Genomic DNA, 27,826 nt, shown 5'->3' on the forward strand with positions numbered 1-27,826 from the left:
AGCAACAGTTCGATCCCGGTGCGATTTCTATCCAGCAGAGAGCAGTGTCTGTTTCCCAAGCTACTGCACACTCAATTTTGCCCCTTGCACAATAAATGTGCCCCGTCGCGGCTCGAATCCAGAACGCCTACAGTTTGGGTCAGCAGCTGGTGTTCCGGAGGGTCACTTCAGGAGGAGCTGTGGATTCAATGGTTAAAGCTTAACCCACGCTCGGAGGCTAAAGGGGCTGTCGGCAGCACATTTTGTTCTCACAAATATCCCTGCCCCAACCTGGGCTGCGGTGTGTGTGTGTCTCCCCCTCCTCCCTCTTTGCTCTTCCCTGTAACCGTGTAGCCGAAACTCAACGGTGTCGGCGGGGAGTAGAGATGGCTGCTTGGGGGCGTTGAGAAGAGAGATTGGGCAAGGAAGGAAGATCTGAACATGCTTGTGGCTTCTTGGAGGGAACTGGACCTGCAAAACAAGATGTTCCTCCGCAGATCTTCTGCTAGAACAGTGTTTCACAACCTTTAGTAACTTTAGAGGTGTGGACTCCAACTCCCAGAATTACTGTGGCACCGAAAAAGTGACTTATGAATAGAATAGAATAGAATTCTTCATTGGCCAAGTGTGTTTGGACACACAAGGAATTTGTCTTTGGTGCATACGCTCTCAGTGTACATAAAAGATACGTTCATCAAGAATCGTAAGGTACAACACCTAGTGATAGTCATAGGGTACAAATAAGCAATCAGGAAACAATATCAATATAAATCTTAAGGATACTGGCAATAAAATTACAGTCATACAGTCATAAGTGGGAGGAGATGGGTACTAGGAACGATGAGAAGATTAATAGTAATGGAGACTTAGTGAATAGTTTGACAGTGTTGAGGGAATTATTTGTTTAGCAGAGTGATGGCATTTGGGGAAAAAACTCCTTGTGTCTAGTTGTTCTGGTGTGCAGTGCTCCATAGTGTCGTTTTGTGGGTAGGAGTTGAGACAGTTTATGTCCAGGATGCGAGGGGTCTGTAGACATTTTCCCAGCCCTCTTTTTGAATCGTGCAGTAGGCAGGTCCTCAATGGAAGGCAGGTTGGTAGCCATGGTTTTTTTCTGCAGTTCTAATGATCCTCTGAAGTCTGTGTCTTATGACCGTTTTTCACACTTACGACTGTTGTGTCAGCACCCACACCCCAGGGTCATGTGATTTACATTCAGATGCTTAGCAGCCGACTCATACGTATGACGGTCGCAGTGTCCCAGGGTTGTGCGATCCCCTATTTGTGACCTGACAAGCCAAGTCCACGGGAAGCCAGATTCCCTTTAACCACCGTGTTATTAATTTGTCAACTTGCAGCGATTCGCTTACCAACCGTGGCAAGAAAGTCATAAAATGGAACAAAACTCAACTTAATACTCTTGCTCAGCTACAAAAATGAACTGAGTTTCCCTTAGCCACAAAACCCGGTGAGGGGGGGGGGGGGGGCTCCATTGTGGTGGTAAGCCTCTGGGACCACCTGTACTCCTTCAAGCCCTCTGGAGCTGGGCCACCCCTTTGCAAAATTATTGGAGGCAAAGATTTCAGAATGGGACCTCGGAGGTCTTCTAGTCCACCCCCTGCTCAAGCAGGAGACCTATACCATTTTGGATAAGTGACTCTCTTAATAACCTCCAGCGATGAAATCTACCCGCGGACCACAAAACCTGGCTTCTCTGTGTGGCTGCCTCCCTCTGGCCCAGCTTCAGCCTCTGATCTGGAAAAGGGGGTGGGTGGGTGGGAACCTCCCCTCCCTGAGGGGGCGTGGCTTCTCCTCCAGCTGTTGGTGGCCCACGTGCTTTGAACACCTTGGAGAAGAGAGCAGTGACCGGCCTGGAAGGGCGGGGAAGTGCTGGTGGGCTGTCAAGGGGGGTGGGATGGGCTTTATAACTCTGCAGGCGGTGACTCAGCCGTGTCCAGTCCGTGTCCCCTTCGTCCTGCTTTTTTGAGGAGGGGGCTGCAGAAACCTCGGTGGGAGAATTGAAGGGTCTGCAAACACCATGCAACCTCCTGCGCTTTGGCTGCTGCTCGTCCTGCTACAACTGACAGCATCTTTTCGGTCTCCGGTAAGAAAACTTGGAAGCATTTTTTTAAGACAACTGATCAGATATTGGAAGCATAGAGGGGTCTGGGCAGTTGTTTTGGGGAGGGGCTCCTGAATGGAGCACACTGATTCTTTGGTCCTGAATAGGGTAGACATCCCCCCCCCTTTTTTTTGTACTGCTGTTTTTCTGGATCTTTGTTACTATGAATTCATAAATGTTTGAACACCGCAACGCATGGCAAGTGAGATACGTGTATGCGTGTGACTTTAAACTTCTAGATATTGAAAACTCTTTTTTTTCCTAAAAAAGATCAATATTTGGCAAAGAAAGGTTATTTCCTTTGGCGGTGTGCAAAGTTAAAACTCTAAAAGCAGAGAGTTTGGGAGTCCGTTGTCTTATTTTTCATACCAAGTCTGAGAGAATCCGAGCTAATATTTGGGGCTGTTCTCTGTCCGGCTTCCCACCCCTCTTCTTTTTTTCAAACCTGGGGAAATTGTCACACTTTTGATTTAAAATAAGGCTTGGGCACCAGCCCAGCAAAAATGAAGCAAAATTTGTTTTCTATTTATTAAATAAATAGAATGAAATAGAATTTCATTCTATTTATTTAAACATTATGAATGTGTCCATAATGCGGAATGGGTTTTTGATGGTAGGTTAACTGAATTTTAATTAAATTTCAATTATCAGTGCATAATCTTTTCTTGGAAACTTGTATCATAGTTTAAGATAAAGAGGTTTGTGAACTTTGGTTGATACAGGTAGTTCTCGACTTACAACAGTTTGTTTAGTGACCGTTCAGAGATACTGAAAAAAGTGACTTATGACCGTTTTTCACAGTTACGACCTTTTCATCGTTTCCCCATGGTCAGGTGACCAAAATCCGGATGCTTGGCAACTGTTTCATACTTATGACCGTTGCTGTATCCCAGGGTCATGTGATCCTCTTTTGCAACCTTTTGGCAAGCAAAGTCAATGCGGAAGCCAGATTCACTTAACGACCGGGGTACTAACTTATCAATTGCAGTTATTCGCTTAACAACGGAGCCAAGGAAGGTCATAAATTGGGCCAAGCTCATTTATCAACTCTCTCGCCTAGCATTTTGGGCTCCATTGTGGTCGTAAGCCAAGCATTTCAGTGTTTCTTGATCTTGGTAACATTAATGCCGGCTGGGGAATTCTGGGAGTTGAAGTCCAGGCATCTTAACATTATCAAAGTTGAAAAACATTATTGTATACATTAATTGAGCGTCTAACTGCCCTCCCTATGACACTCAAAGATGTTTTGTGTTCCATTTCTTGCAGAAAATACGTTTGCAATATTTTTTTAAAAGTAAGTTTTATAAGTTTTAACGTTCAAGTCTTCTCTGCCACAATCTTTTATCCATCTTCACGTAAAGTCATTTTGACTTTGTGATGGTCCCTGGGTAACTTCACTTTATTTATTAGCTGGCTCTCCCTAGGCCCAGGTGGAAAATTACGGTGAGCAACGGAGCTTCCATGTTTACAGATGTTAAAAAAGAGAAAGAAAAAAGAGGCACAGTGACATTTATGTCACCATGTGCCAAGGTTGATGGATAGCTGTAAACACGGAAATCTCTAATCTTACTTTGCCTGTTGTTAACCTCTTTTGCAAAGCTCTTAGTGCTTATCTTAGCTTACGGAATAGACGAGTCCTTGCTGAGGTTTTTGTGTAGTGTTTTTCCTAGGATTCCTTCGCCTTCATGTTCCTAGAATTACCTTGAGAGAACATGGGCAGCCTCTAAATGTTATAAATCAAACAAAGACATGTTTTCTTTCCAAATCTCCCATTGTTCACACCTTCTGGCTTAACCTCTTACTCACCTCTTAAGTCCAAGTGTGTATAACTCTTATCAATATGCATCTTTCCTCCATTCCCCTCTCCCCGCTCAGGGTTGTGAAATCATAGGTGTTAACGCTCTGAGAAGAAGACCTTCCTGTATAGACAGTGAAGGGTTGCCTCTCATTCTTCTACATGACAAGTCAGGATCGCGGCATTTGGGACTTGAGGTGGGATGTTGGACATCGGCTCTAGAGTCCTGTCTGGGAGGCTTTTTTCGCTGGTCCCCATTCTCAGTCACCCTTTTGAATTATATGTTATAAGCTCCTTCTTTGGGCAAAGAACTTCCTCTGATTCTCGCTTGTGCAAACTGCTCAAGAAATAATTCAGGAATGTGCTTGTAGCGCTCAGTCAATGTGCTTACTCTCCAATTCCTTTTTGGCCGGGAAAGAGTTTTGCTAGTTTCTTGTTTGCCTTCATGCTATAGTAGAAAAAATTAAATACAGGCAGACTTCGACTTAACAACAATTTGTTTAGTGACTGTTCGGAGTAACAACAACACTGGAAATAAGTGACTTATGACCATTTTCACACTTACGACCCTTGAGGCATCCCCATGGTCATGTGATCAAAATTCAGATGCTTAGTAACTGACTCATATTTATGACGGTCGCAGTGTCCCAACGTCATGTGGACCTCCTTTTGTGACCTCCTGACAAGCAAAGTCATTTGGGAAGCCAGATTTGCCTAACAATCATGTTAGCAACTTAACAGCTGCAGTGATTCACTTAACAACTATGGCAAAAAAGGTCATAAAATGGGGCAAAACTCCTTCAACAGCTGTTTTTGTTTAGCAACCAAAATTTGGGGGCTCCGTTGTGGTCATAAGTCGAGGACTACCTGTATATAAATGGCCCAGAAAAACCCCACTGTCTTCTCTGTTGTATATGAGAATAGAGTGGTCAGAACCACTGGAAGTCAAGAATCAAGGACAAAATAGTGACCAGCCAAGAGTGTCTGCCAGATGTGGTCAAAAAAGTCAAGATGTCCACCACAAAAGTCCAATCAAGCGTTGCCTATTTGTTAAGTGCAACATGGACGAAACACTTCCTCCTCTCTGTCTTTTAGAGATCTATTTCTTTTTTCCTTTTTTAATTTTCTCCCTAACTTTCAGATCTTTAATGCTGGAAGAAGCTAAAGGAGAACACGGTAGATTTGAAAAGGGTTTCTTTTATGCTTTTATTTTTTTCTCAAATCCTAAATCTTATCTGAAAAAAAAAAAAAAAATCCCAGTGATGAATTTGTCTGTTTTCGACTGATTACTCTCAATGTTTGGGCTACTTGTATGATTCTGGAAATAATTAGATTTTATTCTGGATTTCTTGGGGCTGTTCTTTGCCCCCAACTGCAAGATGGCTCTCTAGTCCCTTTCCCAAGAACGATGGGCTTGAGCTGGGTGCTCCTTTCTATCCAGCGATAGGCCAGGCTTCCACAGATCCCGAGACACAAAGCACATTGCCAAATTGGGAAGGATTGAAATCCATATTTAGTTCCCAACGTGTCACTTGCGGGAGCTAATTTTAACCTGCTCTTAGGAGGCCGAGTCTGTTCGGAGTGAGGTCATCTCTTCTGTGGGCCCTTAACAAAGTTCACCAGCTAGAAACGCAACTGGGCAACCACGGGGTCTTCTCCTAGATGTGGACCAAGCAGAAGAATGTCCCCATTTGCTAGACAAGGGTGAAGCATGACACTCTCTGTCTATGGAGATTCTCCATCATCCAGGTTGTCCCAAAGATGCTTTTTTCCCAAGAGGCAAGTGGACTTTCTGGGTTTTTCTTTGAAGAGGTTTCGCTTCTCATCCGAGAAGCTTCTTCCGCTCTGACTGAAGAATTCCATTCCCCACCATTCAGTCAAAGTTAAAGAAGCTTCCCGGATGAGAAGCGAAACCTCTTCAAAGGAAAACCAGAAAGGACATGAAACTCTCTCCATCCTGATCTGAATTTTCTGCATCTCAGGAGCAACAGATCAGGATCTGAATCTGATTGAACTAAATCAGAAGTTTTTAAAATATACATTTTTATGTGAAAAAGATAGTTGTGACATTGTGTAAGGCAAGGAGAAATAAGAGTAGAAAGACAACAGCGTGGAACAAGGGATGCCAATGCAGGCAGTCCTCGACTTAACGACCACAATTGAGCCCAACATTTCTGTTGCTAAGTGACATTTTATAATCTTTCTTGCCAGAATTGTTAAGCGAATTGCTGCAGTTGTTAACCTTAGTCACACGGTTGTTAAGTGAATCTGGCTTCCCCATTGACTCTGCTTGTCAGTAGGTCGCAAAAAAAGGGGGATCACGTGACCCAGGGACACTGCGACTGTCATAAATACGAGTCAGATGCCCAGAGTTTCAATTTTGATCCCGTGGCCATGGGGATGCTGCAACGGTCAGAAGTGTGAAAAATGGCCACAAGTCACATTTTTTCAGTGCCACAAGATACTTCTAATGAATAGTCACTAAATGAACTGTTGTAAGCCGAGAACTATCTGTACTTGGATTTTATCCATTATTTATCCCTCAAGAACGATTGACCAAACCTTTGCCTGCTAGTCAAGGAATGTCAAAATGTCCAGTTTTGAGCTAGTTCTCAATTTCGGAATTGAGTTTTGAGCTAGTTTTCAATTTCCTCAATTTAGGAAGCTCCTTTTGGTTTCATTTATAGTAATGAGGACCCGGTTTGTGGGGGCAATAAGCTGACTTTATATAAAAAAGTCGGGGGGGGGGGCTAAAGCCCTACTAAGCAGGTATATACAAAAAATATGAAGCCTATTGCTTAACGCATTGTAAGCCGCCCTGAGTCTCCGGAGAAAGGCGGCATATAAATCGAACCAATAAATAAATAAATAAATCTGTCTCCAAAATAGGTAATCATCCCAAACCAGGAACATATTCTACTTTTTGTTTAGCTGTCATTCTAACTTCTTTGAATATGGTCCACTAAACGCTGAGATCAGGGGGTCTCCAACTTTGGTGACTTTGAGACTGGGGGCAGAGCAGAGTAGGTTCCTAGCATGCTGAAGGCTCCAGCCTCCTCCTCCTCCTCCTCCTCCTCCTCCCCCTCCTCCCCCTCCTCCTCAGTCCACAAACCCCTTCTAGATAGCTGATGATGTTACCCATCTGGGTAGTGAAACGTCTGCAGGAAAATCACCAAGCTCAGAGAGCTTCAAGGACCCCATCCTCGTCCTCCTCCTCCTCCTCCTCCTCCATTCTTAGTCCCCCCTCCTTGCCTCCCCCCGCATCATATAAGGCCCCCTTCATAAGCCACTCAGCAGCCCAAGGGCACTTGTCATCTGGGGAGGTGGGGGGGGGAGAGCAGGGAGGGCAGCTTCCCTACAATGCAGCTTTGAATCTGGCAAAGGGAAGAGCGTTTCTGCAAAGTTCCCCTCGCATGTTTGCTGGAGGCGCTAACAAATCCTGCCAGCTGACAGCTGAAAGAGCCGTGTGTGCTCTGGCACGGCAGCGCACTGTGCCACCGAAACCACAAACGCTTGGCCACTCCGAAGCCCCAGATGCCGAAGCAGCAAGGGAGGGCGTGAGAGCAGAGCTACCTGGTTCGCCAAACGGTTTGCAGAACGTGGTTTTTGCACCTTGGATTTCATCCCAGGGGGTAGTCCTCGATTTACGGCCACAATTCCCCTCCTTCCCCACCCCCCCAAAAAAAATAATTTAGGTGGCTGAGTGAGACATCAGTTAAGTGAGTTTTGCTCCATCTTGCCACCGTTGTTAAGGGAATCACTGCGGCTGTTACGTTAGTCACATGGTTGTTAAGTGAATCCGGCTTCCCCCATTGATTTTGCATGTCAGAAGGTCGCAAAAAGAGGATCACGTGATCCCACGACACCTCAACAGTCATAAACATGAGTCAGTTGCCGAGCTTGTGAATTTTAATCATGTGACGGATGCTGCAATGGTCGTAAGTGTGAGAAATGGTCCTAAGTGACTTTTTTGAGTGCCTTTGATTGGTCACTAAACAAGAGGAAGACAACAAGCTAAAGATCTCGAACCCCTGTCCTCCCCGAAAGAGTTGATGGCAGCTGGAGAGTTAATCAAGGGGGAAGAGCCGCACAACTGGATTGGCCGACATCTGGGGCAGCATTCAAAACCTGACCAAATGGGAGCAGTGTCCCCAAAGAACATCGATTCTAAAGATTATAGATCTTGTTGTACTGATGATGTTCCCTAGTAGGGTCATGAAATGTCTGCAAGAAAACAGCTCAGAGAACACTAAAGACCCCACAGTTCTCCTCTTCTTCCTCCTCTTCTTCCTCGCCACTCCACAAACCCCACTCCCTTGTATCTTTGATGATGCTACCTAGTTGGGTAGTGAAAGGTTTGCAAGAAAAGGAACCCATCTTAAAGAGCACCAAGGACCCACAGTTGTCGTCGTCATCCTGCTCCTCCTCCCCCCTCTTCCTCCTCTCCACAAATCCCACTCCCTCCTAGATAGCTGATGATACTATCTAGTTGGGTAGTGAAACGTTTGCAAGAAAAATAGCCCATCTTAGAGAGCAGACACAGTCGTTCTCCTCCTCTTCCTCCTCCTCCTTCCTGTCCTCCTCCTCCCCAGTCCACAAACCCCACTCCCTTCTAGATAGCTGATGATGCTACTTAGTTGGGTAGTGAAACGTCTCCAGGAAAACCACTAAACTCAGACAGCATCAAGGACCCCACAAGAGCCTCGGTGGTGCAGCGGACTAAAGTGCTGTTAAGTGCTAGCACTTAGCTGCCAGCTGCCTGCAATTAGTGTAAGTTCGAATCTCACCAGGCTCAAGGTTGACTCAGCCTTCCATCCTTTCGAGGTAGGTAAATTGAGGACCCGGATTGTGGGGGCAATAAGCCAACTTTGTATAGAACAACACTGCTTAGGGGCCCCCGAAAGCCCTAATAAGCAGGGATATACAAAAAAAGTATGCAGGCTATTGCTATAATGCATTGTAAGCTGCCCTGAGTCTACGGAGAAGGGCGCCATATAAATTGGAGTAATAAATAAATAAATAAATAGTCCTCCTCTTCCTCCTCCCACTCCGCCTCCTCCTCTCCACAAATCCCATTCCCTTCTAGATAGCTGATGATGCTACCTAGTTGGGTAGTGAAACGTCTTCAAGAAAACAACCAAGCCTCAGAGAGCCCCAAGGGACGCTCAGATTTTATAGATCTTGTACAGACTGACTAAATTTGGGGCAGGCTGTAGATAAGGTCAGTATTGGGGGGGGGGGGGTTTCATTTGGGAACATCAGGCTGTCCCGGCATATTTCCCCAGTTTAATCTACAAGTAGCATCTTCCAAGCCTTCGAACTTTTTTCTTTGAAATTAACCCCCCCCCCCCCGCCTCTGTTCCTGGCATCTCCCAGCTAAGAAAAAGGCCCAGTTCCCAATATTTATTCTCGGTCTCCAACCTGGTGCCCCCCCCCAACCCCTCTAGAATTGAAGGCCAGCATTGTTTACAACCGATGCAGCATCTCTTGTCGCTTGGAGTCGCCTCTTCACTCAGTCGTCTTGGCTGACGGGCGTTTGGCATGTCTGCAGCCAGTAGCACACGCAAACACACACACCTGTCCAGGCGTGGGCTCCGGGTTTGTTGATCCTGGCTGTCGATCAGGGCACGTCTGTTTGGTCCCCGATGTCTCAGCGGGAGAAGACACGCTTCGGACAAGCTAAATACACCCCCCCGGGCTGGGTTTTCTGGAATCCCCCCACGAGGCACGTCTCGGTGGTAGGTTTCGAAAACAGGCTGCCAAATGCAAATGGGGAGAATTTGGATCCGAAGCCGTCCACCTTCTCTTGAATTTGGGTGTTGTTTTGGTTTTTTTGAAAACATTGATCCGATGAAGTGGCGGCTTTTAGGAAGGTGGAAAGCTACTTTAGACAACAAAGGTCCATTTAGAAGCCCCTTGATTGATGTGGAGAGGAGCTGAGCTCCGTAGATTCCTGGCAGAGATTTCCCAAGCTGTTCCTCGGGGAGCGATTGCGGTGTTTTTCTTCTTTTTAAAAAAACACACGTTTATTTATTTGCACGCAAAGCACATAATCGGCCAACAAGCCATTACCCTTCCCTAAATAAATCCACTTCTTAGTGGGTTCGAAGACTCCTGCGTTGGAAGTGGAGAGGGGCTTGTACGGCTACTCCTCGGCATACAACAACATACATACAAGTTACAACGGCACTGAAAAATGTGACTTATGACCGTTTTTCACAGTTACGACCTTTGCAGCTTCGTGGGATCAGAATTCATATGCTTGGTGACCTACTCATATCTATGACCTGTTTCTCTGTCCCAGGGTCACGTGACCCCCTATTGCGACCTTCTGACAAGCAAAGTCAATGGGGGAAACCAGATTCACTTAATAACCGTGTTACTCGCTTAACGACGGCAGCGATTCGCTTAATAATTGTGGCAAGAAAAGTTGTGAAGTGGGGCAAAACTGAACACATTTCTCCCTTAACGGGAATTTTGGGCTCAATTGTGATCGTAAGTCGAGGTCTACCTGTAGATTGTCGGGAAAACACTCTCAAAAACCCCCTAAAAGGACACATGGGCTATTCAATGAAATAATTTCTCATTGCTTTGCTGAATTTTCTCGCTGCGGGGAGATGGTTCATCCTTCCCATGGGGTAGAGGAAGGGCATCCAATCTTACCCACTTTTTCTTCTTGTAAAATTTAAGGAATTCTATGTTTTCCTATACATTGTATTACATTGATGAATTAAATAATGAGTTAAATAAGAGAATAACTTAGTTTAAAATTGATTGCTTGTGTCCACCCATCTTAAAGCATGGTGGGCTGGGGAATTCTGGGACTTGAAGTCCACTCATCTTAAAGCATGGTGGGCTGGGGAATTCTGGGACTTGAAGCCCACCCATCTTAAACATACAGGACTTAGACAGGTTGAGGAACATTGCTTCAGAACTTCTCTGCACCCTTATCCTTTCCCTCCCTGCTCTTTCGACTCTTTCCCCCTCTCCAAATTCCTAAAGACCCCCTAAAGATCCCCCCCCCCAGCATCGCCCAGCATCTCGGATGCTGACAGAAGACACAGAACGGAGAGTTGTAACGGGCAGGCCTGCCTATTAAATTCTGTTGATGCAGACCTCACATTTTCCTGGCTGCAGCTCCTGCGGTTACGGGGTAGCGTGCGAGAAGCCAAGGTAAGCTGCGAGGCACTTGGGCTGCTCACCACATACACACACACAGACACAAAGAGACAGGGAATCTGTTCAGCCGGGAGGCGGCTATCCCTACGACTGGCTTGTCAATCAAGACTGAAGTGCTCAGTTGGCAGCTGCCTCTTTGCAGAGAGCGGCGTGCAACAGATGCAGCTTTTTTACACAAACACACACACGGCACTCTACCTTTGGCATCAAGAGCCCCTGGGGTATTTGCACCCCTAATCCCAGCCTGTTTGTTGGGCAGAGAGGTTCAGAGTCTTTCCCACAAATCCAGATCTCAAACCACTTCACCCTCACCGCTGAACTCCATCCTAAATCGTAGGGTCTCCAACCTTGGCAACTTTAAGACTCCCAGAGTTGGGAGTTGAAGCCCACAAGTCTTAAAGTTGGGAAGGTTGGAGACCTCTGTCATAGGGGACATTTTTGTTAAGATTTGGGTTTTTTAAAAAAAAAAAAAATCCAGAGACCCCTGAACTACAAGATGGGCAGCAAATAAATTGGATGGATGGATGAATAGATGGATGGATGGATGGATGGATGGATGGATGGATGGATAGATAGATAGATAAATGCAATAAATATTTTAAAAAAATCTTGCCCCACTTAATGAGGCAAGCAAGGCAGTTTGTTATTTTTAATGTTTATGGTGCTATTACAGGTAGTACATGATTTACACCCAAAATTGGGGGGGGGGGCGTGGTGTCAAAATTTCCATGTCTTTAAGCGGCTTCTTCCTCTGACTTTCCCGGAAGCCAGCTGGGAAGGTCACATGACCCAGGGGTGTGATTGCCAAGCGCATGATTTTTTTTAAAAAAAGATATATATTTATTATTTACATATAAGTATATGGAACACAGTGTGACCGTCCTGACATTTCATCCGCCATAAAAACCAAAGTAAAAGACAAATAACATATATACTACTTGCACAATGCTAATCTTTGCCAAGCGCCTGAATTTTGATCACGTCACTGTGAGGAAGGGGGGTGGGGGGTTGTAATTGTGAGGACCGGTCGTAAGTCCCTTTTTTTTCACTGTTGTTCAGTAAATGGTTGTAACTAATTGGGGAGAATATTTTGTAGCTCAGGGTTGAACTGTGGAGCCCTTGGTGGTTTTCTTGCAGGCATTTCATTACCAGACTTGGTAACATCATCAGTGCTAGAAAGGAGTGGGTTGTAGAGTAGAAGAGAAGAGCGGGAGGAGAGACAGGAGGAGGAGAACTGTGGGGTCCTTGGCGCTCTCTGAGATGGGTTATTTTCTTGCAGACATTTCAGTACCAAACTACATAACATGATCAGTGCTAGAAGGGAGGGAGTCGTGGAGTAGAAGAGAAGAAGGGAGGAGGAGGAGGAGGAGATATGTGGGGTCCTTGGTGCTCTCTGAGCTTGGTTATTTTCTCAGAGACATTTCATTACCAAACTAGGTAGCACCATCAGTTCTAGAAGGTAGTGGGGATTATTATTATTATTATTATTATTATTATTATTATTATTATTATTATTATTATTATTGGTTCGATTTATATGCCGCCCTTCTCCGGAGACTCAGGGTGGCTTACAATGCGTTAAGCAATAGCCTTCATACTTTTGTATATACCTGCTTAGTAGGGCTTTCAGGCCCCCTCTAAGCAATGTTCTTTTTTATACAAAGTCAGCTTATTGCCCCCACAATCCGGGTCCTCAATTTACCTACCTCGGAAGGATGGAAGGCTGAGACAACCTTGAGCCTGGTGAGATTCGAACTTACAGTAATTGCAGGCAGCCAAGTGCTACTTAACAGCGCTTTAGTCCGCTGCGCCACCAAGGCTCCTTGGGTTGCTCTCTGCTTAAACACAGTTCCTTCTCGCACTGATTTTGTTACCTACTTTGGGTAATGAAACATCTACCAAGAAAACAACCAAGCTCAGAGAGCACCAAGGATGGTTGTAAATTTAGGACCACCTGTAATAGTCGTGGGTTTATTTCAGGTGTCATCTCAATGTGTAAAACGCCTCCGGGTTTGTCCGGTAAGCACCCCTGGCGAATGGCCCCTCTATTTTTCATACTGGGAGACTTCGAGGGAGCCATGAGACGTTAGACGCACCGTTCTTTTTGGGTGGGCTCCGTGCCAGGGTCCATCAATGTCAAATCCCAAAGAACGGCAGCCTTTTTTGCATCCAGCCGACGTGCGCCCAGGAGCATCCAGGCCCCCCCCCCAAAAGGGCCTGTGTTGTATTTGGAACCGTTTTATAACCCACAACGTTTTTCCAAGTGCATCTCCCACCAAAACAACTGCCCCCCCCCTTCCTGGCTGAATTATTAGATAAATTGTCTACTGCAAAATAAACAAATATCCCCACCCATAACACCCACATTTTTTTGGCAATATGCACTAATATTTGTGTTGGGAGGCAGCGGGAGATTGGATTTGGCATCTCGGCCAGGCTGTTCGGAGGTGTGTGTTGTGTTTGTCGACGTTAAGTAGTGACTTTGCAGAGGGAAAAGGACACGTAGAATAAGGCAACGGGAGACGGTGTCGTCTTTCAGTCCCGGGGCAAAAAGGAAAAAATGCACGGTGAGCCAACTTGGTCTCTGTTTCAGGATGAGGGACCCCACCTCCCCGCGAATGGCTTAGAATCACTCATACGGATCAGTATGAATCCGTTGCACCTAAAAACCAGGTGGAGCTTTGATCCCACCATTGGGGGGGTGTCCTATCTTGACTTTTGACCACAAAAAGGACACCCCTGAGAAGCTGCAATAAGCACGATGAATGCTGAGTTTATATTAGGGTGAGCCAGCTGGGTGACTTCACCAGGAGACAGGGAGTTCTAGTTTCACATTAGGTATGAAAGCCAGGTGGGTGATTTTGGGCCAGCCACCAGGAGATGTTGAGTTCTAGTTCCATTTTGGCCATGAAAGCCAAGTGGGTGACTTTGAGCCAATCACTAGGAGACAGCGAGTTCTAGTCTCACCTTAGCCATGAAAATGTTACTTGGGAAAACCCAAAAAGAAGCAAATGGATTTTTTCCCCCCCATAAAGAATGGAATGTCCCTTAAAGAACTTCGCATATTGAAGGGGAGGATCTGGTTACGTATTTTGAGGTGGGGTAGTGGAGAAGGGCATCTCCAGCATCTGCATAACGGCTTGGTTGAAAAAAGGGAAGACAATGGTTTTGCTAAGATTAAAGATGGATGGATGGATTGGATTTTTATCCCACTTTCATTATTGTTTATATATGACTCTAGGTCGCAAACATACCTAATACACTTCCCTTCTCCTATTTTTCACACAACCACAACCTTGTGAGGTGGGGTGGGATGAAAGAGGGACTGGCCCAATGTCACCCAGCTGGCTTTCATGCCTAAGGCAGGACTAGAACTTCCTGTCTCCTGGTGATTGGCCCAAAATCACCCAGATCAGGGGTCTCCAACCTTGGCAACTTTAAGCCTGGAGGACTTCAACTCCCAGAATTCCTCAGCCAGCTTTGCTGGCTGAGGAATTCTAGGAGTTGATGTCCTCCAGGCTTAAAGTTGCCAAGGTTGGAGACCCCTGACCCAGATGCCTTTCATGCCTAAGGCAGAACTACAACTCCCTGTCTCCTGGTGATTGGCCCACCACCCACCCCTCCACGTATCCAAAAGAGACCTATATTTTTTCCTGGTCTGAATACGCCGATCATTTATTGCTGTATAATCCCAATTGTCCTTGAGAATGATTTAAAGGTTGGTGGGGGGTGGGGGCTCAGAAAGAAGGACCATCCTCTTGAAAGACCCTTCCCCCCGTCCCATCCTTCAACCGACGAGATGTGGGAGACTCTGTGGGGGCGGGGGGGGAGGTTTGTGTCTACACAGTCCAGGAAGGGCTGTCCGAATTGGAGACCTGGCTGGCTCCCCTCGAAGACACAGCAGCTCCTGTCGAGGTGATGGGTGACCTCATGTCTGCTCGATGAGGGCAACATTCAAAGCCCCTTTTGTAGAATAAAGCTGCGTTTCTCAAATTTGGGCCACTTGAAGACGTGGGTGGGTGGGTGACTTCAACTCCCAGAATTCCCCGGTCAGTCCCGGCTGTCATGTTGAAAGATTAATCCAACAGGTGCCTCAAAACGCAACCGAGGAGAATTTAGCCAGCAAACCCTTTTTTGCTTGGCAGTTTTCTGTGCCAGCCCTACTTTGAAACTTAAATTTAACCATGATTAATTGCCGGGGGGGTGGGCTGTGGGACTGTCTATCCTGGATGTTGCAGGCTCCAGGTAGACCCACAATAATAGTCTCGCTTAGCCACAGAAATTCTGGGCTGAATGATGTCGTAAGTCGAGGACGACCTGTGTTTTAATCACGCACCTCTGCCTGTTTTGCAGTTCCTCATCTCGGAGGGTGACCAGGAGCGGCTGCCATGCCCGGCCGAGTGCCCCCCCCACGAACACGGCCGCCTCCTGTGTGCCTCCGACGGGAAGTTTTACACGTCGCCCTGCGCCTTCCAGGAAGCCAGGTGTGAACGTCCCAATCTGCAGGTGTGGCCTCGTTTCCGCTGCAGAGGAGCTGCCCAGCGGGATAACAACAGTAAGGAGACCAGGAGTAGGGTGGGGGGGGCAGAAGATGGTAGGGAGGTGCCCCTGTGTCAAGGAGGGACGGATGTGGGAGAGCATTTTGGGGAAGGGTGGCTTTTCCCAGGTGGACATAGCTGTGAAACGGGGCTGCGGTGTGGATTGATGGATTAGCAAATTGCTTATAGGTAGTCCTTGATTTATGACCGCAATTCTCCAGACCTCCAAAGGATTGGCTCCTGGTGGCCGTAACTGTGAAATTGGGCTGCAGTGTTGATTGATTGACTAGCAAATTGCTTATTGGTATTCCTCGATTTATGACTGCAATTCTCCAGACCTCCAAAGGATTGGCCCCAGGAGGCCGTAGCTGTGAAACGGGGCTGTAGTGTGAATTGATTGACGAATTGCTTATTGGTATTCGACTTACGACCGCAATTCTCCAGACTCCCAAGGGACTGACCCCAAGTGGCCGTAGCTGTGAAACCGGACCGCGGTGTGAATTGATGGATTAGCAAATTGTTTCTAGGTAGGAGTTAAGTCCCCAAGGTTCAGAAACCCTGGTTCAATGTCCGATCTTGACTTGTGCCTTCCTCCCATTTCTTCCATAGGTGCCAATCTGACTCGTTGCCAAGAAGACCGAGCGGCTGCCCTCGCCAAATCCCGGCGCCAGAGCCATGCCCTGTACGTGCCCGAATGTAGTGAGAACGGCGCCTTCCTGGAGGTGAAGCTCTTTCTACGTCTTCCTTACGGCACTGGGCGAACTTCCCGTCCTCCTGCCCCATCTTGAGCCGCTCTCGATAGCAAGACGGGCAGTAAATACATTTAATCAATGTCGGAAGAAATGTCCACCTGGGTTCAGTTCCAAGTGGGGAGGAAGACACTGGAAACACGGTGGCTGATTGGAAATAAGGTTTTTTTAATGGTGGACGGGACCCCATGCCTTGAAGATCTTGGGTGAATATAAACGGCCCTAAGTCACTTGTTCCAGAGATGTGGTAACTTTGAACGGTTACTTAATGAACTTGTTGTAAGGCGAGGATTACCAGCAGGTGACTGTAAAGCAGTGTTTCTCAACCTTGGTAGCTTGAAGTTGAGTGGACTTCAATTCCCAGAATCCCCCAGCCAGTGCTGCTGGCTGGGGGATTCTGGGAGTTGAAGTCCACCCATCTTCAAGCTACCAAGGTTGAGAAATACTACTATAAAGGATGCTGCAACCGTCATAAGTCACATGTTTTTATGGCCATTGTAACTTCAAGCGATCACTAAACGAATGGTCGTAAGTCGAGGAATCACCTGCATCATTTTCCTGGGCACATCCCCTCACCCATTCTCTCTCTCCCGTCTGCCCAGGTCCAGTGCCATAAACAGACCGGGTATTGTTGGTGCTCTACCCCGGAAGGCAAGCCCATCGCGGGAACGTCTGCCCTGAACCAAGCGCCCAATTGCACAGGTAAGACCTTCCTGGCATTCTCTCGCCTCCAGCCAGGTTCCTAGAGGCTGGTGGGTGGGGTGGAGAAACAAGGAATTTAGCCAAGATTTATTTTCCTGGTTTGGGGGGCTCGGCTTGCCTTGTGAACTGAAATAATTAATGCAGAGAAAATTATTATTATTTTCTTGTCTTTTAATGACCTCGTAATCCCTTTCATCGGGCTGGAATTGGGGCAGCTGAATGGAGCTGAACGTTTACTGGCCGGATGCCCTTCCTGTTGCCAGTGCAGAGTTCACAGCTGATATTTACTCATTGTGTCCACAAGAAAAAAATTGGTTACCGAATTATAATATCGACTGGTGCCAATTTTTTGAGATCTATAACAATACATTTACCCATGTACTTACACGGATGTAAATTAGGTTTGAGATCATGTTTTTTATCACAGAGATGTTATTATTCACGAATAATGTTAGAATTATTTTTAATTTATTGTATGTCTGTTGCTGGTCGATGACTGTAATAAAGTTTTATTCTCATTATGCCCAGAGAGAGAAATATCTGCCGCTACCTGGGATCGAACTCCCAGCTTCCTGATTGTGAGGCGAGAGCTCCACCTCTAGGCCACTGCACCACTCAGAGAAAATAATTAATAATTAAATTAATTTAAAATAATTAATAAATTTAATAATACATAATTTATTAATAAATTAATAAATATCAAGGGAACTCCTGGGCATTTTAATAAAAGATCAAGAACAGCTAGAAATCCAGATTAGACTAAGAGCGCTGTTTTTTCAAACCTGGCAACTTTTAAGACATATGGACTTCAATTCCCAGAATGGTCGTGGCATCCACCTTCTCAGCTGGCTTCCAACAAGCCAAGTTCGTGGGGGAAGCTGGATTTGCTTAATGACGGGGGCAAAAACAGTTGCAAAATCAGGCACGCCTGACTTAACAAATAGATTGCTGGAAGTTCCAGTCACAACAGTGCTTATAAACTGAGGTTTGTTTGTAAATCTTGGTTAGTAACCTCTTTATTCCTTCTGCCTCTTTTGCGTCCGACCCAAACCAGGAATGGATTCAGCGGGGATTTCGTGGCAAGATGCCCATTCTTCTAAGCGAGGTAAGTCGCCCTCTGCTGGCTGTTAATGCCCAGCGACTGACTGTGCATGATGTGCCTAACTTGGTTAGTGAGTTAACCCGTGTGTTCTGGATTCACACCATGCACCGATCGAGATTCAGACTAACCCGGTTTAAGCATGTCGTGGGGATGCAGCCCCTGAGGGCTTCGACTGACCTTCTAGAAAAAGGTGCTGTGAACTCAGTCGTTCACAATCTCGGTTTGCGAATCCTGCTGGCGTGTGGGAGTATTGCATCTCTGGTCTGTTGCATGAGCATTTTATTTATTGACTTAATTTTAGTCATATGTCTAATTGGGAGACCGCCTATCTCACACTCAGAATGTTGTACAGCTAAAAAAAAAAACTATTAAAATTAATATGACATTTACTGTAGCTGGATTTCAGGAGTACATAAGTGGGCCTCTAGGAAAGACCCACCCAGGAATTTTTGCAGGGAGGGGCTCAAAAAAAAAAAAAGCATTGCCACTATGAGGCAATGAAGCCCCGCCCCTTTTTCCTCATGCAACATGCAGATTTTGATTGCGTGTTTATGGCCTCCCTCTTGACTTTTTTGACCTTCTGAGGAGACCCCCCCTCCCGCATTTCCCAAAGGCTCCCTCTTACCAGTGGCAGAACAGCAGGGGTGTGTTTTCCCACCCTTTGAGGATGTAGTGGAATGTAGTCTGGATTCCCAGGTGGGAGGGGCAGCTCAAGACTCATTTCAGAGAGTTTGGTGTATGAGAATGAAGAGTGAAGACAGCTGCTCCCTAACAGTTCCCACAGCGTATGTTTTTATGGTGCAAGTTGTCTCCTTCAGTCTGGCAACTTTTCGACTTGCCTTTCTTGGGATTTGGAGCCTGACTGCTGATAAGAAATCTAAGAAGTCTTAAAAATAGGTTTCACGTGACCCCCCCCCTTCCTTCATAGCAGCCCTCAGCCCCTCCCCAGAAGACACACTAAAACACGGATTTCGAGCAGTGTTTCTCAGCCACTTTAAGATGTGTGGACTTCAACTCCCAGAATTCCCTAGCCAGGTTAGGGAATTCTGGGACTTGAAGTCCAGCCATCTAAAAATGCCTAGGGAATTCTGGGACTTGCAGTCCAGCCATCTAAAAGCTGCCGAGGTTGAGAAACGCCAATTTATAGCTACTTGAGCTACGGAAGGGGGGTCTTCCTGACAAAAGAGCCTAAAGTCATTTTCTGCATTCCTCCCTTTAATGCCTTGGGGGGGGGGATGTTACTTAGCAGGCAGAAGTTCAACCGATGGAGCTTCTTCTGTCTTAGGAAAGCATACCCTGCCCCGTTGGGTTTCGGGTGGGTCCCCTCCCTCAGTTTGCGTCAAATGTAGAACCCCGATGAACCCTCGTCTCTGGCTCGAGGCGCCCCCTGCAGCTCTAAATTCTCCCCCTCTTTGGACAGAGAAGATGACATTAAACCTTCTGTAATAGCTGCCTTCCACCTCTTTTCCTCCCTGAACGCAGAGGAAGGCGTCGCCCCCCGGCCTACTCAGCCAAGCCCCGGGCCCCACAGGCAGCCAGGTAGGTCTCCAGCCCTTCCTTCTCCCCACTCTGGTCAGTGTGCCAGCCAGGCCACCGCCCTCGGTTTTGGTGGGGGGTGGGGGGAGGAAATAAGCTGCTTGGACTCGCCAGAACCGGACTGTTGTTGCATGGGTGTGTTTGCACTGCTAGGCAACAATTGCACAAGGCATGCTTGAAATGGAGACACCGAATGTGGACTTTTATTATACCTGCCATGCCTGAGTTGCCCTATTTTCTTCCTCCCTTCCTCCCTTCCCTCCTTCCTTCCTGTTTATCCTTTTTCCTTCCTCCCTCCCTCCCATTTTATCCTTTTTCCTTCCTTCCTTCCTCCCTTCCTTGTTTATCCTTTTTCCTTCCTCCCTCCCTCCCGTTTATCCTTTTTCCTTCCTTTCCTTCCTGTTTATCCTTTTTCCTTCCTTCCTCCCTTCCTGTTTATCCTTTTTCCTTCCTTCCTCCCTTCCTTGTTTATCCTTCCTTCCTCTCTTCTGTTTATCCTTTTTCCTTCCTTCTTTCCTGTTTATCCTTTTTCCTTCCTTCCCTTCCTGTATCCTTTTTTTCTTCCTTTCTCTCACTCTTCCTTCCTTTTCTTTCTTTCTTTCTTTCTTTCTTTCTTTCTTTCTTTCTTTCTTTCTTTCTTTCTTTCTTTCTTTCTTTCTTTCTTTCTCTTTCTTCCCCCTCTCTTTTTGTATTTATTTATATCTCACCTTCACTATGAAACTAACAAACATATCTAACACTCCTTCCTCCTATTCTTCCCACAACAACCCTGTGAGGTGGGCTGGGCTGAGAAAGAGAAGGACTTGCCTAAAGTTAGTCAGCCGGATGTCATGCCTAAGGCGGGACTAGAACTCCCAGACTCCTGGCGCTTGGCCCAAAGTCACCCAGCCGGTTTTCAGGTCCAAGGCAGGATTAGAACTCGCCGTCTCACTCACCGATGAATCTAAATATACATGAAAATGAAAGTAAAGCAGCGGCAGTCCCTGTCGGCTGAGTGGGCAACTCAGGTGGATGGGTGGCACAGCTGCCCTTAGTTGGGGTGGGGTGCCCTTCCCTATTTGGCGAGAGGTGGTCTCTCCATAAGGAAGCCTGGCAGGATGGACTCCCTCACACCCTGAACAGGACCAGGAGACTCTTTGGATGGGGCAGGATGGGCTGGGTTGGGGGGGGGCGGCAAGAGAAAAACCAGAAGGGCCATTGAGGCACCAAAGAGTTGGGTGTGATTAAGCGGGTTTCCAGATGCCACATTTTTGCTCTAAACCCCCCCCCCCCCGCTTCTGTTTCCTGCCAATTATTCTGCCTCCCTGCCCATCACGGATCCCTCGCTGCCCCTCCGTAACCCAGAAGGCACCACCCTGCCTTTCCTGATTCCCATCATCCTTCCGGATTTCAAGACCAACCACACGGTGAAACCGGCTCAAGGTGGGCCCCGTTTTCTTACTAAGGTCTTTATGACATTTATATGCTGCTCGTGTCACTCTAAAAAGGAACTCTGGACAGCTGCCCATTAAAAGGAGCCTTGGTGGTGCAGCGGACTAAAAGCGCTGTTAAGTAACACCAGCTGCCTGCAATTACTGCAAGTTCGAATCTCACCAGGCTCAAGGTTGACTCAGCCTTCCATCCTTTCGAGGTAGGTAAAATGAGGACCCGGATTGTGGGGCAATAAGCTGACTTTGTATAAAAAAGAACACCGCTTAGGGGGGCCCCCGAAAGCCCTACTAAGCAGGTATATACAAAAAGGATGAAGGCTATTGCTTAACGCATTGTCAGCCGCCCTGAGTCTCCGGAGAAGGGCGGCATATAAATCGAACCAATAAATAAATAAATGAAGGAAGGAATGAATGAATGAATGTAATAAAATCATTTCTGTCCAGTGCCAGATCTGTCCAGAGTCCGGATTTAGGAATTGACTCTTGGACTCTTGGCAACTGACTCCTATTTATGACGGTCGCAGTGTCCTGGGGTCACGTGAGCCCCCTTTGCGACCTTCCGACAAGCAAAGCCAATGGGGAACCCGGATTCAGTTTACAACCGTATTGCTAATTTAACAACCGCTGTGATTCACTTAACAGCTGTGACAAGAAGGTCATAAAATGGATGCCAAATTCACTTAACAACTGTCTTGTTTAGCAACAGAAATGTTGGGGTCAATTGTGGTCGTAAGCCGAGGACTATCTGAACCATCCCAGTCAGGTGGTTCTCCAGTCTATTTGTGAAATTCATTTTAGCATTTGCTAAGAAAAATCTGCTTCATCCTCCTTGTCGTTGAACAGGCTGACCTGGGAGGTGGGGTCAAACATGCTGTCAAGTTTAGAATCGTGGCGTTCCCACAAGAGAAACAAGTCCAGCCCTCCCATGAATTCCGTTGATTCTTATCTGGCACCAATTGGGCTTGACTGTTAGTAGATCAGATTCTTGCACAGAGGTGGAACGCGGTAAACTTTTAGCGCTTTGAACTCAACTCTTGTTCCTGGTTTCTCTTGCGCCTGACGCTCTTTCCTTGCAGAATACCCGCCGTCATGCGAACAGGAACGGCGGGAAGCCATCCACCAGGCCCGCCAGCACCAACAGGAGGGCACCTTCATCCCGGAGTGCGAAGGCGATGGCACCTACAAGGAGGTGCAGTGTCACCAAGCCACAGGCTACTGCTGGTGCGTGCGAGTGGTCAGCGGCCGGCCCATCCCAGGGACCTCCACCCGGTCAGTGCCCTACCTGTCTTGAACCCAGAGTTTGAGCCCCTTTCTCCTCCCCTATGTTCAGTGACACCCCCCTCCTTTAGCGTAAAGCGGGGGATCTCCAAACGGAGCAACTTTGTGGACTTAACTCCCAGAATTCTGGGAGTTGAAGTCCACGAGTCATAAAGCTTGTCATAAAGTTGCCAAGGTCCAAGACTCCTCCACTAAACCAGACGTCTGGGTGTGTCCTGGGACTGCAACTCCCAGCATTCCCAACGACAGCTGAGGAATTCTGGGAATTGCAGTCCCAACACAGCCGATAGCCCCAAGGCTGGGAGAGGTTGAAAGACATAAAAAAATTGGGAGACCCAGATCTGGGTTGCAGCTTTTTTCAGTTCCTAACGTCACCCCCTAAAAACGGGGGCCCCCCTGGGAAAGAGGGGCAGATTTACTGCCCCCCAATGGCCTTCTCTTAATTTCTCCTCGTTGTTTTCCCAGAAACTTTCCCCCGGACTGCGAAGCTGATACGGCAACCAAGAGCACGGAAATAGGGTCCCTGTTCCGAGATCGTATCCTGCCAGGTAAGTCAGAGCTGTTTCCGTCCCTTTAAAAACAGTCATAAGACGACACGTTTATTTTCGACCAGGGTTTTTTTGCAGCTTTCTGTCGGAAAGATTCCTGTTTGTTGATCTTCCCAACTAGGTTGTCCCGGGTCAAAGAAAACACAGTTCCTTACCCAACTGATCAAAGCCTTGAGTTCCCACATGCTGCAGTCGAGGCTGATGACCATTCCGTACCGCAGGTAAATTCGGCTCGCCCATCGCGAAAAAGGAAGCGCCTTCGGTCGGTGAACCGTACAATCAAAGATATCGTGCAGCGTCCCGTTTCTCAGCTTTAAGGTCTCTGGATTTCAACTTCCACGGTTTCCCCAGCTAGCCTTTTGAACTTGAAGATGGGTGGACTTCAACGTGGTGGCTAGGGGATCCTGGGAGTTGGAGTCCACACCCCTTAAAGGTGCCAAGTTCGAGAAACACGGAGTTAGGCTGCGGGTGTTGGGTGAAGTGAGGACCATACGCCAAACTCAAATTTTGGGACCTGGTTAATTTGAGAGATTTTGCTAAGACCGTTTGTACAGTTGGCATATATGAACCCTGTACATAGATGTATTATTATCTGGAGGGTCCTGGAGACCCAGACCCACACAGCTAGCCAGAGTTGGAGGAGAGAAGGGAGAGAGAGGGAGAAAAAAAAGAGAGGGAAGGGAAGAGAGGGAGGGAGGCAGAGGAAGAGAGAAAGACAGAGAGGGAGGGAAGGGAAGAGAGAGAGAGAGAGAGGCAGAAGAAGAGAGAGAGAAAGAGAGGGAAGGGAAGCGAGAGAGAGAGGGAGAGAGGAGAGGGGGAGAAAAAAAGAGGGAAGGGAAGAGGGAGAGAGGCAGAGAGGCAGAGGGAGAAAGATGTGGGGGTAGAGAGAGTGTTTGGCAAAGTTTCAGGGCCATGAATTGGAAGGCCATGAGTTCAAGTTCTGCCTTAGCCATGAAAGCCAGCTGGATGACTTTGAGCCAATCGTCAACAGTGAATTCTAGTCCCGCCTTAGGCATGAAATCCGGCTGGGTGACTTTGGGCCAATTGCCAGGAGGTGATGAGTTCTAGTCTCACCTGGGGGATTCGGGGCGAGTTGCTTCCCCTCAGCCCAACCTACCTCCCAGGGTTGTTGTTGGGAGCATTACCCGCGCCGTCTTGACTTGCGCCAACAATTAAACCACATTAAAAAATGTGACTCCCCCTTGGCAGGTTTCCGGATTCCTTGGCGGCCCCCAGCCTGGAAGACCGGGCCGTGCGCTGGCAGTTCACCCACTTGGACCGAGACTTCAGCAACGGCCTGAGCGAGAGGGAGCTCCGTCCCTTCAAGCTGTACATGAAGCAAAACGCCCGGCCCAAACGTTGCGTCCGGAAGTTCCTGGATTACTGCGATCTCAGCGGCAACAAGTTGATCTCACTGCCCGAATTCAGAGGCTGTTTGGGGCTCAGCTAACCCTCCGGTGTGTATTTTGGGGCCCTGAGCTTTTGCAGACCCCTCCCCCTTTTCTACCTGCAGCTCCGGGGAAGTGGGGCGGGGGGGCATGAGACCCCCCCCAATGTAGTTCCTGGGGCTCAAAGACGACTGGCACAATGGCACAAGTCCAAGCGGTTTTGGACTTGTGCCACTCTGCGTGCCTCTCAGGAACATCTTACAGCCAGTCCTCGACTTACGACCGTTCATTGACTGGACCGTTCGAAGTTATTACAACGGCACTGGATAAAGGGACTTCTGACCATTTTTTCACACTTACGACCGTGGCAGCCTCCCCGGGGGTCACGTGATCAAAACCCAGGCACATAGCAACCGACTCGTATTTATGACGGTGGCAGTGTCCCGGGGTCACCGGATCTCACTTTTGTGACCCACGGTTGCCAAGCGCCACAATCACGTGACCGTGAAGGTGGAACGACAATCGTAAATCTGAGAACCGGTCGTAAATTACTTTCTCCGAGACCGCTGTAAATTTAAACCGTTGTTAAAACGGGATGGCGATACATTAAGGATGGCCTGTATTTGGTGCTGCCATCAAAATTGGGAGCTTGCTGGAGTCAGCGAGACCTGGAACAAAATTAATTAGTGCTTTTTCAAACAAAAACCACACCCCTCCTTTGTCCCTTAATAAATATATCCCAACCTTCCCCCCTCCCCCCCCCTTTTATTCTGTCAATCCTTCTGACAAAAAAGGAGTTTAGAGAGCAGATTAAGCCTGGATTAACTTTCCGCGCTGTTTCCTTCCAAATGGGTTAAATTGGCATTTCTTCTTTTGTGAAGACGACGGAGAGTCACCTGAAACCCTTGAAAAGAAACGGGGACAAACTGATTATTTCTGCTTTTAACACAACGGCGCTCCGAGAAACCCAAAACCTGCTTCCTTGATTAAAGACGTCAATTCCAAACGCGGAAGGCAAAACACCCCTCGGCACCGTTGGAGGCTTTTCCAGTTCTCCGGTTGTTTCTTTCATTGTTTAATTCCGTCGGAGGTGTTTGGGCTGATCCTTGTCTCCATGAAGTTTGATTCTTGATCGAGGACACGGATCGTTGCCCAAACCCAGATCAGAATGAGAAAAAAGTTGCCTTCTTAGGAGGAGGATGTGAAAAGAAAGAGAGGGAGGAAGGATAGGAAACTTAAGATGATATTATTGAGGATGGAAGATGCTGGAAGAATACACGTTCCCAATTATTGGCTTCCTTTTCCAAAAACAGTTTAAAGCAGGGGTCTCCAACCTTGGCCCGTTAAAGACCTCTGGACTTCAACTCCCAGAGCTCTGCTGGCTGAGGAATTCTGGGAGTTGAAGTCCACAAGTCTTAAAAGTGGCTAAAGTTGGACACCTCTGCTTTAAAGTGTTACTAATAGTTGACATGAAGTTATTAGTACCACTTTATAAAACCTGGAATCCTGCATCCAGTTTTTGGTCACCATGTTATAAAAAAGATGTTGAGATTTTGGAAAAAAAACGCAGAGAAGAACAACTAAGATCAGAGATGGTCTTCAGCCGGTTCGGAGTGGTTCTCCCAAACTGGTAGCTGAAATTGTGGGTGGGCCCGGGCCCACCCCAGCTCTCTGCCATCCTATTTAAGCACATTTTTGAGGCCGGGGGCATGCACAGAAGGTAAGTGAATACCATTCCTGACTAAAATGATTGAAGTCCTGGAGATTAAAATTTATGAAGAATTTAATTTAATTAATTAAATGTATATGCCGCCCCTCTCCGAATACTCAGGGCGGCTCACAATACATTTAAAAAATCATTATAAAAAGACATTGAAAAATTAGAAAAACATTAAAAACATTAAAAACTCATTCACGCCATTCATGGCCGGATCTCGCCAGATCACAAGAGCGAGATCAACGGCCCCAGGCCTGCCGGAAAAGCCAGGTCTTCACCGCTTTTTGGAAGGCCAATAGGGTGGGGATGGTCCAGACCTCAGGAGGTTGCAGGATTTGGGTTTGGCCAGTCTAGAGGGAAAAAAAAGGACTAGGGGGGACATGATAGCAGCATTCCAGTATTTGAGGGGCTGCCCCAAAGAAGAGGAGGTCAAATTATTTTCCAAAGGACCAGACGTCAGGACAAGAAACAATGGATGGAAACTAATCAAGGAGAGAAGCAACCTGGAATTAAGGAGAAACTGCCTAACAGTGAGGACAATGAACCAATGGAACAGCTTGCCACCAGAAGTTGTGGGCGCTCCATCACTGAAATGATTCTATAGGGTTTCCTGCTTGAGTTAAGTGCAAGGGCAGGGGTGAAATCCAGCAGGTTCTGACAAATTCTGGAGAACCGGTAGCGGAAATTTTGAGCAGTTCGGAGAACCAGCAAATACCACCCCTGGCTGGCCCCAGAGTGGGGTGGGAATGGAGATTTTGTAATATCCTTCCCCCAGGAGTTGGGAGGGAATGGGGATTTTGCAGCATCCTTCCCATGCCACGCCCACCAAGCCCAGTCCACAGAACCGGTAGTCAAAAAAAATTGGATTTCACCACTGGTGCAAGGACCACTTGCAAATCACGTTTTTTCCAGCGCAGTTATGCTTTGAACGGTCACTAAGCAGGTGTAAGCTGAGGATTGCCCGTACCTGAGGCATATCCCAACCTGGCGTTTCCTTAATATTTTTCTCCTTTCTATTTCAAAGGTTTTCTCTCCCCAAAACGGCAAATCTCTCTCCGTCTCTCTCTCTCTCTCCGAGTTCCTGCCTTCGATTGCTGACCGACCCTCTGCACTTTATAAAAAGGTGGACTGGATTTTCTGCCAAGAATTACGAGGATTTTTTGGGGGGGGCAGCAGGGAAGAAGGAGCAGAATTGGTGACGGCAAAGCCCACCCACTCTTTTTCTTTTCCTGTTTTTGCCTCCTTTCGCTTTAAAAATGTAGATTAAAAAGGGCTGCGGTAATCCGCGGCCTTCCTAGATGTTGTTAATAATAATGATTATTTTAATCCTCGCTTTATTTGTACGGTGTCCTTGGAAAGGGAAAAATCTAACTGTGATGGCCTTTCTCTGAGCGGTTTTAAAAAGATGTATGTTTTGGAATTTTTTTTTTTAAATAAAAGGGCGATTCGTCTTCTTAAGCCCCTGGCGCTGGGGAAAAAATAAGCCGAATTTTAGAACCAACTCTAGTCTTATCTGCGTGGGCTCTTTGAATCAATAAATTATATACAAGGAAGAAACTGATGCTCTTTTAAATGTTTTCTGGTTTCAATTTAATGGTTTCTCCTGCCTTCCAGAATGAGGGCTGTGGTGCAGTCCTCGATTTACGACCACAACTGAGCCCAGACTGCAAAGTGGGGGGGGGGGAGAGAGAAAAATTAATTGCAAATCATTTCCATTTTCGTTAAGAAGCAAAATGAGTTTATCACAAATTGCAGCCGATTCAAGA

General features: G+C 47.1%; 1 protein-coding gene across 5 annotated transcripts; it reads left to right on the top strand.

Moving 5' to 3' along the window:
* Positions 1-1,809: 1,809 nt before the first annotated feature.
* LOC117677604 (SPARC-related modular calcium-binding protein 1-like) lies at positions 1,810-27,617 on the top strand. Of its 5 annotated transcripts, none has more exons than XM_087876516.1 (12): positions 1,826-2,080; positions 15,426-15,627; positions 16,220-16,332; positions 16,962-17,061; positions 18,116-18,166; positions 19,646-19,702; positions 21,047-21,121; positions 22,206-22,398; positions 22,873-22,955; positions 23,077-23,176; positions 24,165-24,412; positions 27,085-27,617. In XM_087876516.1, the coding sequence occupies exons 1-11, from the start codon at positions 2,015-2,017 to the stop codon at positions 24,403-24,405; spliced, it is 1,281 nt and encodes a 426-aa protein (XP_087732642.1). In that variant the 5' UTR covers positions 1,826-2,014; the 3' UTR covers positions 24,406-24,412; positions 27,085-27,617. The 5 variants fall into 5 exon arrangements, with proteins under 5 accessions (XP_087732644.1, XP_087732642.1, XP_087732641.1 ...); XM_087876515.1 differs by having other exon boundaries at positions 1,832-2,080; positions 21,044-21,121; XM_087876514.1 differs by having other exon boundaries at positions 1,885-2,080; positions 19,589-19,702.
* Positions 27,618-27,826: the final 209 nt, after the last annotated feature.

The sequence above is a fragment of the Pantherophis guttatus genome, chromosome 10 (genome assembly GCF_059756535.1).
Source record: "Pantherophis guttatus breed Tessera chromosome 10, ASM5975653v1, whole genome shotgun sequence".
Taxonomy (NCBI): Eukaryota; Metazoa; Chordata; class Lepidosauria; order Squamata; family Colubridae; genus Pantherophis; species Pantherophis guttatus.